General features: G+C 34.2%; 1 protein-coding gene across 1 annotated transcript; it reads right to left on the bottom strand.

The window, feature by feature from the left end:
* Nucleotides 1–1525: 1525 nt before the first annotated feature.
* On the bottom strand, nt 1526–1903 carry LOC142242582 (uncharacterized). Its single transcript, XM_075314149.1, has one exon. The coding sequence runs from the start codon at nt 1901–1903 to the stop codon at nt 1526–1528; it is 378 nt and encodes a 125-aa protein (XP_075170264.1).
* Between the last annotated feature and the right edge of the window lie 10337 nt (nt 1904–12240).

Raw genomic sequence — 12240 nt, 5'->3', positions numbered from 1 at the left:
ACCTCTCTGGTCATTACCCAGGAGAGAATGCCAAAGTTCGTGGTGGGCATTCAAATCTTCTAGAACCAATCGGTTCTGCACACACAACAGCCACTCAATGTTTGGGCTATAATCTGGAGCACAGCTACCAACCGGCTGTATATACACATTGTATAGCTCTATCTCGGCGGCCCCAGACTTGACTGCTACCCCCATACATTCCATGTAGGGGTCACTAGTGCCAGACACAAGTGGGATAGGCCTATACTGCACGGAAAATGTAATATGAAAGCCAGGCCACCACCTCAATTTATTGTGCGATCCTTACGCAGCACATTGTACCCATCACAATGGCGCAAGCTACAGGTCTCATTTAGCTTCGTCTCTTGAATCGGATTCATAAAATCTACTATCTCGCTAATCTTACCTCAGAGCCCGTTGCAATTAAATTGCAAAAATGATGCACTTTCCGGACCTGGTACAACAATATTCGGCGTTAGATTCTGCGGCGGAGAATATTGTTGTGCGCGAGGTGTCGGGGGTCGCATAGTCTGATGACCCACAGCTGCTATCACTGGCACAGCATCCTGCCACGTAGTCAGTATGACTATACTCCCGCAGCGATGTTAATTAAGCCGGAACAATTCCGGAAGTGCACCCTTTTCAAGCACCGGTTACACCGAAACCGAACGATGGTGAATTTGGTTTCGGCAGACCGAACAGTACCATGATCCGGTGTTCTCCTCTATCCCGGCTCTGACCAAAAGCAAACGGAGAAGGTTCCCCGGGATGCACCTCCAACACAAAAAGACGGACGACACAATACGTACACTAATGTGGCAGTCGCTGGCCGATGAGTTGGACCCATCGGGTCAATCCGGTACAAAGAACCTGCCGCCGTGGGATTGAAAGGGATACATTGCTAAAGTTGGTCGTGTGCAATTGGAGCCAAATGTGAAATTTAGTGCTCTTGTATGCACGTAATTAAACAAGATAAACAAGATGTATATTCAAACATGTCAATCCAAAAACAATTGTTCAATGCAGTAATGCGCGCAAAAAACCAGTATTTCATTCGCATTTCTTTTCGTCTATTGGTTTTACTCTCATTAGCTACATCGCTAGTTATTATTGCGTTTGCATTTGCTTTTGTTCGTTGCTAACTTTATACTTTTTAATGAGAATGTATTCAAAGACAGTGTAGAAAATTCATTTAAATACAGAGAATTCAATAATTACAATAATTTCAATAATAAAAAAATAGTAAAAAGGCCGCAACATAGTCCCCCCTTGTAAGGTCCTTACAACTTCATAGTGATACAGCGGCCTAATCGATGGGTAAAGGACAAAGGCGATGGACACTTCGTTTCAGAATTCCAGATTTAGTTTGAAGTGTCACTACACTAACTAAACCGTCAGTCCCACTGTGAATTTCTATGACTCGTCCCAGCAACCAATTGTAAGGGGGCATGTTGTCTTCCACTATAATAGCTAGTCCCAATTTCAATATTTTCCGTGGCTTTATTCCACTTCATTCTCTCTTGTATCAATGTAATGTATTCCTTCGACCATCTTCGCCAGAACATTGCTGTTCCCGGTCATCTATGTCTTCGGGCAATGCATTTTGTGGTCGGCCTGTCAAAAAATGGCCCGGCGTTAATGCCTCTAAGTCGTTGGCATCAGAAGATATCGGACACAGCGGCCTCGAGTTCATTACAGCTTCTATTTGAACTACAGCTGTGTTGAGTTCTTCATATGTCAAGGAAGCAGAATTGCAGTGGCGCACTAATAACTGTTTTGCGATCTTAACAGCACTCTCCCACAAGCCGCCGAAATGTGGACTGCGAGGTGGTATAAAGTGAAACTGTACGCTTCTCTTTCCACATTCTTTCTCAATGTCGTCCTTCTCTTGATTGGTGAACATGCTACAACCAATTCTTCGGGATGCACCAACAAAGTTGGTGGCGTTATCGCAATATAGATGTGAGCATAGTCCACGTCGAGCAAAAAACGCTTAAGTGATGCAATAAATGAATCAGTGCTTAGATCCGAAACCACTTCTATATGGCAAGCCTTAGTTAGGAAACAAACAAAAACGGCTATATACGCCTTATATGGCCTTTTACTTCTAATTTTATAATGGACGGTAATATGACCGGCGAAATCTACACCGGCATGTTCAAAAGGACGCGACTTTCCCTTTACTCTATTGGAAGGTAAATCCCCCATCATTTGAACCAATGGTTTTGGATTAACTTTAAAACAACGCATACATTTTCTAACAACTTTTCGTGCAATTTTTCTAATATTAATAATCCAAAACCTTTGTCGTACGAAAGCCGATAATGTGGCAGCACCTACATGTAAGTTTAGTTTATGGATGTGATCGACTAACGAAGTCACTGCCTCATTATTCCCGGGCGAAAGAATGGTGTGTTTTGTCTCATATGGAAGCTCTGACTTTGTTAGTCGTCCACCAATCCTCATTAGTTGAATGGTAGAATTATCCGAAAACGGATTAAGGCGCTGTATAGCAGCAGATTTAACATTTTTATTTAACCTCAGATTTCTTTTTTCTGCACCGAAGCATACCTCTTGTATATTAAATAAAATATAATTAAACCTCCAACCAATTCTGGTACAGTTAAATATGATTTAGACTTGCATTTCGACCTCATGCGCCATCGATAAATAAATCCAAACACTCTTTGCATTTTGGGGAAATTATTACAAAATTTGCAGAATGAAACCAGATCAGTTATAGTGTTCCCTACTTTACCAACTATCAGACAGAATTCTCCTTTACGTTCTTCCAAATACTCAACATTTTCGCATATCCCTTTTCGAAACCTTGGTCAATTATCCTCGGGGTCTAATAAAAATGTGGGTCCATTTAACCAGAGTTGAGATGACCTTTGCTCAGACGGATACATTCCACGGGATACAATATCGGCAGGATTCTGTTTCCCGTCTACCTTATTATACCAATTAGTGACTCGAGATAAATCATGAAATTTGGTGGTCCGATTCGCTATAAACGTTGACCATCTGGAAGGATGAGAAACTAGCCATTGAAGGACTAGTGTCGAATCGGTTCAATAATAGACGTCAGCAATATCTAATTGTATACTTTCCATTACCCGACTCATTACTCTTGCCAATAACAAAGCTCCTTCTAACTCCAACCGAGATAGAGATAGAGATTTTGCAGTAAGTAACTGCACATGAGCATTTCCATCCCTATCGATCATGCGGGTATATACGACCGCTCCATATGCCCTTATAGAGGCATCCGAGAAGCCATGTAGTTCCAATCATGTTCTGTCCAGAAAGTTCTGGGAAATTTCAGATCTCTCAATAACACCAGTTCATGTCTAAATTTTGCCCACTGAGTCGCCAGCTCCTGGGACAAAGACTCATCCCAACTAAACTTCAATAGCAATAGATGTTGTAAGAAGATTTTACCTAAAACTACCACAGGGTTAATTAGACCAAGAGGATCAAAAAGACGTGCAACTTCAGATAGAACTGTTCGCTTTGTACATTTTGTCCCCTTCAAATCGACATATGAAAAACTGAAAACGTCCTCCCTGGAATCCCACAAAATACCCAGGGTCTTAGCACAATCTTCAGTTTTTATCGAGAGCGTATCTTGGGTTGAGTTAAATTCCGAACAATTCGATCTCCATTTATGAAGTTCGAATTGACCACAATTGAGTATTTTCAACAATTCCAAGATCAGACGACGCAACTCATCTTTGGAATTAGTCCCAGCTAACATATCATCCATATAAAAGTTGTTATGAATAGCTCTACTTCCGAGTTCATACGTTCCGGAATACATGTCGACCAAATATTCATGCATCGAACGGATAGAAATGGAGCACAACTAGTTCCATAAGTAACTGTCTTTAATTTCAAAATTCTAATAATCTCCGCCTTGTTAGAACGCCACAATATGCACTGGCAAAGACAATCGTCGTCATGGACTCGAATTTGTCTGAACATTTTGGCAATATCTACCGTTAAGTCATATCTATAAGAACGAAAACGTACTAAGATATCAAACAAGTCAGGTTACAATAGAGAACCAACGAGTAGCTGATCATTCAACGAGAAACCGTTATCCGACTTGCAAGAGGCATCAAATACAACGCGTAATTTGGTAGTTGTACTATCAAGCCGAATAACAGGATGATGTGGCATAAAATACCTAACAGACCCTATATCGAAATTTACACTTAAAACCTCCAAATGACCCATTGACTTATATTCCTCAATAAATTTAATACATTGATTTTGTAGAACAGGGTTGTCATACAGTTTTCGTTCCAAATTCAGAAATCTCTTCAGGGCGATATTATAGGAACCATTATAGGAGTGCGCAATGTTCGCTCCGAAAGGGCAACCGAACAATGAACCGACCACTATCCGAGCGAGTGACAGTCGCAGTAAAGATATTTTCACACCTCTGCTCGTCGGGTGTTAGTAAAGGGTCGGTGTCCAGGGCAACATCTTCACAAATCGCTCTACTAAATCCTTAAGCTTGCATTCATCGTCATATTTCAAATTGGAAGCCACAATCAACGACTTCATGGATTGGCCACTGCACTCCCTAACAACTATCCAGCCCAATAAAGACTTTTGAAGTCCAATTCCTACTAATATTTCTATTTTGCGATTATGATTGAAAAAGGGATCGGCAAGTTTAATGTTCCTCGGTAAATTCCAAGAACTAATATCAACTATACTATTTCCAGAGTAATTCGTTATTTCCGGAATTACGTGCAGTTCCAAATTGCAAGTGAACTCTGTAGTCCTAGATTTTATATGGGTAGAGACCTTTTTGCTGATGTCACTGCTCAAATTTCCTATACCACTTATTTTGGCAAACGACTCAATGCATGGTAGTCCTCGATCGATCTGCAAGGCCTGCAGTTATAAAATTCAATTGGCTCCCAGAATCTAAACACACATCTGGTTTCATGAAAACCTCCAGAAGCGTCCTTGACCAAAATCAAAGCGGTGGCCAGAAAGTTCGCGGTAGACACTTGTAACATGGAACTGTCAACTTCTCCCTTATTATCGACGGGAGTTTTTGGAAATGATGCCTTGGAATTTTCTCTGTGCAGCATAGTGTGATGCGGCTTTGAACACTTCTCACATTTTTCAGCCTTGCAATCTCGAACTGGGTGCCTATGGCATAGGCACAAAATGCACAGAGAATATTTTTTGGCTTCAAAATATTTCTGACTCGGTGACAGGTTCAGAAATATGGGGCATTGTATAATTGAATGGCCTTTACTACAACTTGGACACATACTATCAGAAACACTCATTGAAGCAGCCAAAACCTTGGCTTTAAACTTTCGTCCATTCCATCTGTCATCGCTACGCTTAAATGAATTCTCCATCACTCTTCCGTAATTTTATATACCTCACTATTTTCTAAAGACAAACATCTAGTCGTGAGGAATGCCTCAAGATTCGCCCACGAAGGTAATTCCCCCACTTTCGCATATTCATGCAATTTTTCTAGGGTATCGTCATCAAGTTTCAGTCGAGCCTAAACTTTCTAGCGGGTGTAAATGAGAATTTTTTACATCCATTAAACGACGGAGTGATTCAGAAGATGGCCGAGATATACGCTATAATTCAAACAATTCTTTAACATGAAATTAAAATATAACATACTTAATTTCGAACCTCTTTCCTAATAAATTCATGGCCTTGGAATAATTTGCTCCAGTAAGTTCTAAGAACTCAATCGTTCCCAATGGAACAGAACCCAGGCACGACCTAAGGTGGACAAATTTTGATAAATCATCTAAGTCGGTATCTGAATCGTCTATCGAATTGAACGTGTTGAACCAATTGGTCCATTCAGTATATTTTCCCGAAAATACCGGTAATTTCAGTTTAGGAAGATTTGACAATGGCTTGGTAACAGAACCCGACGAGTTTAGTGTTTGGTTAAAAACCGATGATTCATGAGTGCCTGAACTTTTTTGCTTTTGTGATATTGTCGATAAAATGTTAAATTTTATTTCACAATACAGGTCTTCAAAACGCTGTCGCTTATCGAACTCACTTTCGTCACCCGTTTCCTGTTCAATTGATGCCTGGATATTACATAATTGAGTAAAGACGGATTCTATCAACACTAGGCGTGTCTCTAGTTCTGAGACTGTCATAGAGGCATTATTTAAAAAAACAGAAGTTCGGTTGCGACTTAAAGAATTAAATAAACTATCTCGCGATTTAGAAAGGTCTTTTGAACCTTTGACCATTTTTAACAATTAAATTGTGCGTATTCTATGCAAATGTAGGAGCCACCGTGGTGCAATGGTTAGCATGCCCGCCTTGCATACACAAGGTCGTGGGTTCGATTCCAGCTACGACCGAACACCAAAAAGTTTTTCATCGGTGGATTATCCCACCTCAGTAATGCTGGTGACATTTCTGAGGGTTTCAAAGCTTCTCTAAGTGGTTTCACTGGAATGTGGAACGCCGTTCGGACTCGGCTATAAAAAGGAGGTCCCTTGTCATTGAGCTTAACATGGAATCGGGCAGCGCTCAGTGATAAGAGAGAAGTTCACCACTGTGGTATCACAATGGACTGAATAGTCTAAGTGAGCCGATACATCGGGCTACCACATAACCTAACCTAACCTAACCTATGCAAATGTAAATTTCCTTCTTCGGGCTATAGATCGGAGCACTTGACAGTTATTACACAACACTCGACTCTTTTTGCCGACGGCAAATACTCACTGCATATAATGGTTACGAAACGGGCAGTCAGTAGCAATAACCACAATGGTTCGATCAATATCATGATGGGCAACAACGAACAGAGTGGCTAATATGATAGCGAGTTTTTTCAGGATCGAATTTGTTTTTTAAGTAATTATTAATAATTAATTTGAGACGTAAAAGTCCGTTCTCGGGCGCCAAGGATTACGCTGAGAATCTTTTTTTCAACGGAGCTTGTACACTTCAGCCTTTTCCATAAAATTCGATTTCTTTATAAAAATAAGTTAAAGTCAATGTAAGACTGACTTTATTTCAATTTCTTCGTTATCAAAAAAGTTACATTCATTTCATTTTACTTTACTGTGTACCGTTTTTTATGATGGCAAGCAAGATTAAATTGTATGTTTATTCAAACATGTCAATTCAAAAACAATTGTTCAATGCAGTAATGCGCGCAAAAAACCAGTATTTCATTCGCATTTCTTTTCGTCTATTGGTTTTAATCTCATTAGCTCATACATCGCTAGTTATTATTGCGTTTGCATTTGCTTTTGTTCGTTGCTAACTTTATGCTTTTTAATGAGAAAAAATTTATGCAAAGACAGTGTAGAAAATTCATTTAAATACAGAGAATTCAATAATTACAATAATTTCAATAATAATAAAAAAAGGCCGCAACACAATGAAAGAGAATAATTAGTTTTTCAAAAATATTTTTATTTTTCAATATAATCTCCTGAAACTTCAATACACTTAGACCAACGCTTTTCTAGCCATTCTATTAAAATAGTTTTCCTCAAGGTCTTCAAAATAGTGGTTTACAACTGTAATTGCATCTTCATTTGAGGTAAAACGCTTGCCAGCAACGAATTTTTTAAAATTTGGGAACAAGTAAAAGTCACTGCACTGAAAAAACAGTGAACCCTTTTCCATTGCAAAATGAACTAAACTGTAGTAATATTGATTTAGCCCTTTAGATTTTTTTCAACTTGTCTAGTTTATAATTCCCTTAAATTGTAGTTCATCTATAACATTGTATTTTAGTTCATAAGATTTATATGCCCCTACCAAGTTAAGAAGTCAGTATTATTTTGGTTTACTTGCTTATTTTTAGGGAACCTGATAATAAAAATCTTTAAAATCTCGACGACTAAACTATTTTTAAATCAATCATTCCACAGTACAGAGAAATTAAATAATTAAAGGAACAACAAACCGTTTTACTATTACGAAAATTTTCATACATTAAAATTAAACTTTCTTTAAGCAAAAGTACTTTATTATAAAAACTTATGATGAAATTTCTTAATACAATGTTTTTTTGTGAATAAAAATTATGACCACGTGGAACAAGAAAGTAGTTCATTTGAACTCTCTGTTTGGACATTTTGACTTATCCGTTTTTTATTCATCGTAGGTAAATTTTTCACATATCTTGCTGAAAAAAATAGAAGCAAAAATGGAAATTGTTAAAAATTAACACCATGGAATAAAATATAATTTTTTAATTCTTTATTTTAGCTTGTAACTTACCATATGTGGGGGCATTTTATCAAATGGTGTAAGGAATTCAACTTTTATTTGGAAAACGTATCTCATAAAATTTGTACCTGAAACAATTAGAGAAATAATGAAGTATTATATATAAACTCATAAAACTGTGTTGTTATCGATGTGAAGGATATAATAAAATAAATATTCTAGTTGAAAGAAAGCCAACGTTTTAATATAAAACTTACCAATTCTCTATTAAATTGTACACTGAAAAAACAGTGAACAGTGCAAAATGAATTAAACTGTAGTAATATTGACCATGATTTAGCCCTTAAGATTTTTTTCAACTTGTCTAGTTTATAATTCTCTTAAATTTTAGTTCATCTATAACATTGTATTTTAGTTCATTTTTACAACACCATAAGATTTATATACCCCTACCAAGTTAAAAGGTCAGTATTATTTTGGTTTACTTGCTTATTTTGTGGGAAACCCGATAATAAAAATTGGTTAACAATCTCTTTAAAATGTCGACGACTAAACTATAAATAAATCAATCATTCCACAGTACAGAGAAATTAAATAATTAAAGGAACAACAAACCGTTGTATTATTATGAAAATTTTCATACATTAAAATTAAACTTTCTTTAAGAAAAGTAATTTATTATAAAAACTTATGATGAAAGTTCTTAATACAATGTTTTTTGTGAATAAAAATTATGATCACGTGGAACAGAGAGTAGTTCATTTGAACCCGCTGTTTGGACATTTTGACTTATCTTTTTTTTATTCATCGTAGGTAATTTTTCCACATATCTTGCTGGAAAACAATGGAAACAATAATGAAAATTGTTAAAAATGAACACCATGTAATGAAATATAATTTTTAATTCTTCATTTTAGCTTGTAACTTACCATATTTGGGGAGGGCGGGGGGCATTTTATCAAATGGTGTATGGAATTCAACTTTTCTTTGGAAAACGTATCTCATAAAATTTGTACCTGAAACAATTAGAGAAATAATGAAGTATTCTAAATAAACTCATAAAACTGTGTTGTTATCGATGTGAAGGATACAATAAAATAAATATTCTAGTTGAAAGAAAGCCAAAGTTTTAATATAAAACTTACCAATTCTCTATTAAATTGTATGCTGCGGGGAAATATAAAAAGTTGTCCAAATTTATTTGGGTTACTCTGAAATTAAATATTTAATTTTTACATTAAATGAAATTATTAAATAGGTTTTCAAAAAATCTAATGAAAAAAATAACAATATGTATAAAAAACCTAATATTCTTGATAACCCTAGACAGTCATCATTCGTCAAAATGACGACACGTAATTTCATTTTCTATTTAATATGCATTTTAGTCTATTGGGAAATGGTAAATTTAAGTTATACTAATTCGAACGTTTTATGAATTTTTGTTTTATACTAATTAAAACCAAATTGAATAAGAAAATAAATTCAAGTTTGGTTCACTTTTTCGCTCACGATAAAAATTATAGCGTCTTGAAATGAGCCGTAGTCAAAATGACGAAGGATGACGTTAATGTACAAAAAATAAGGATGACTGTCGAGGATTAGAAGAAAGTTAAAGAATCCTTACCAATTCACTATTAAATTACAGGCAAAGGAGTACTAAAAATTTGTCCAAATTTTTAAGGGGTTATTCTGAAATTAAATATTTGTTTTTACATTAAAAATATTACAGTGGTTTCCAAAAAATTTGATTAAAAAAATACTAAAATAAGGTATTAAAAACCTGTAATTTTGATGATAAAAAGGTCACAAAAACGTAAATATTCTAGTTGAAATAAAACCAATTTTTAAAAGAAAACTTACAAATTCTCAATTTTTTAAATTTGTTCGAATCCATCTGGAGTTGCTCTGAAATTAAATATTGTTTTTACAATAAAGAAAACATTAAACTGGTTTCCAAAAACAACTAACAAATAATAATATACATAAAAAATATTCTTTTTAAAAGAAAGTCATATTAAAAAAATACTTACCAATTTATGAATAAACTATACGCTGAGATATAACAAAAATTTTCCAAATTCATCTGGAATTGAATATTAATTTTTTTACATTGAATAATAAAAATTTCAATACACTTTCAATTTCAACATATTTTCCTAAACTTTTTTCTAAACTACCGATAAAATATTAATAACTTTCATTTAAAAGGTTTAATAAACAAACACCAATATATGTCTCAAAAATCCAAAATATTCCATGCCTTTATATTCCCTTGTTGCATACCTACTCAAAAGATGCAACAGCCCACGCCAACGCCAACTATACAACTGAAGCATGCCAAACAAAACCAAGCAAAAGTTAAAAGGTCAGTATTATTTTGGTTTACTTGCTTATTTTGTGGGAAACCCGATAATAAAAATTGGTTAACAATCTCTTTAAAATGTCGACGACTAAACTATAAATAAATCAATCATTCCACAGTACAGAGAAATTAAATAATTAAAGGAACAACAAACCGTTGTATTATTATGAAAATTTTCATACATTAAAATTAAACTTTCTTTAAGAAAAGTAATTTATTATAAAAACTTATGATGAAAGTTCTTAATACAATGTTTTTTGTGAATAAAAATTATGATCACGTGGAACAGAGAGTAGTTCATTTGAACCCGCTGTTTGGACATTTTGACTTATCTTTTTTTTATTCATCGTAGGTAATTTTTCCACATATCTTGCTGGAAAACAATGGAAACAATAATGAAAATTGTTAAAAATGAACACCATGTAATGAAATATAATTTTTAATTCTTCATTTTAGCTTGTAACTTACCATATTTGGGGAGGGCGGGGGGCATTTTATCAAATGGTGTATGGAATTCAACTTTTCTTTGGAAAACGTATCTCATAAAATTTGTACCTGAAACAATTAGAGAAATAATGAAGTATTCTAAATAAACTCATAAAACTGTGTTGTTATCGATGTGAAGGATACAATAAAATAAATATTCTAGTTGAAAGAAAGCCAAAGTTTTAATATAAAACTTACCAATTCTCTATTAAATTGTATGCTGCGGGGAAATATAAAAAGTTGTCCAAATTTATTTGGGTTACTCTGAAATTAAATATTTATTTTTTACATTAAATGAAATTATTAAATAGGTTTTCAAAAAATCTAATGAAAAAAATAACAATATGTATAAAAAACCTAATATTCTTGATAACTCTAGACAGTCATCATTCGTCAAAATGACGACACGTAATTTCATTTTCTATTTAATATGCATTTTAGTCTATTGGGAAATGGTAAATTTAAGTTATACTAATTCGAACGTTTTATGAATTTTTGTTTTATACTAGTTAAAACCAAATTGAATAAGAAAATAAATTCAAGTTTGGTTCACTTTTTCGCTCACGATAAAAATTATAGCGTCTTGAAATGAGCCGTAGTCAAAATAACGAAGGATGACGTTAATGTACAAAAAATAAGGATGACTGTCGAGGATTAGAAGAAAGTTAAAGAATCCTTACCAATTCACTATTAAATTACAGGCAAAGGAGTACTAAAAATTTGTCCAAATTTTTAAGGGGTTATTCTGAAATTAAATATTTGTTTTTACATTAAAAATATTACAGTGGTTTCCAAAAAATTTGATTAAAAAAATACTAAAATAAGGTATTAAAAACCTGTAATTTTGATGATAAAAAGGTCACAAAAACGTAAATATTCTAGTTGAAATAAAACCAATTTTTAAAAGAAAACTTACAAATTCTCAATTTTTTAAATTTGTTCGAATCCATCTGGAGTTGCTCTGAAATTAAATATTGTTTTTACAATAAAGAAAACATTAAACTGGTTTCCAAAAAAAACTAACAAATAATAATATACATAAAAAATATTCTTTTTAAAAGAAAGTCATATTAAAAAAATACTTACCAATTTATGAATAAACTATACGCTGAGATATAACAAACATTTTCCAAATTCATCTGGAATTGAATATTAATTTTTTTACATTGAAT

This window comes from Haematobia irritans, unplaced genomic scaffold (assembly GCF_050003625.1).
Source record: "Haematobia irritans isolate KBUSLIRL unplaced genomic scaffold, ASM5000362v1 scaffold_58, whole genome shotgun sequence".
In the NCBI taxonomy this organism is placed as follows: domain Eukaryota; kingdom Metazoa; phylum Arthropoda; class Insecta; order Diptera; family Muscidae; genus Haematobia; species Haematobia irritans.
The sequence above is the reverse complement of the archived record's forward strand: the minus strand, read 5'-3'. Positions and strand labels throughout refer to the sequence as shown.

Bases quoted from the DNA above. Each gene is read 5' to 3' on its own strand.
- LOC142242582 (XM_075314149.1), bottom strand. From the start codon at position 1,903: ATGTTCACCAATCAAGAGAAGGACGACATTGAGAAAGAATGTGGAAAG.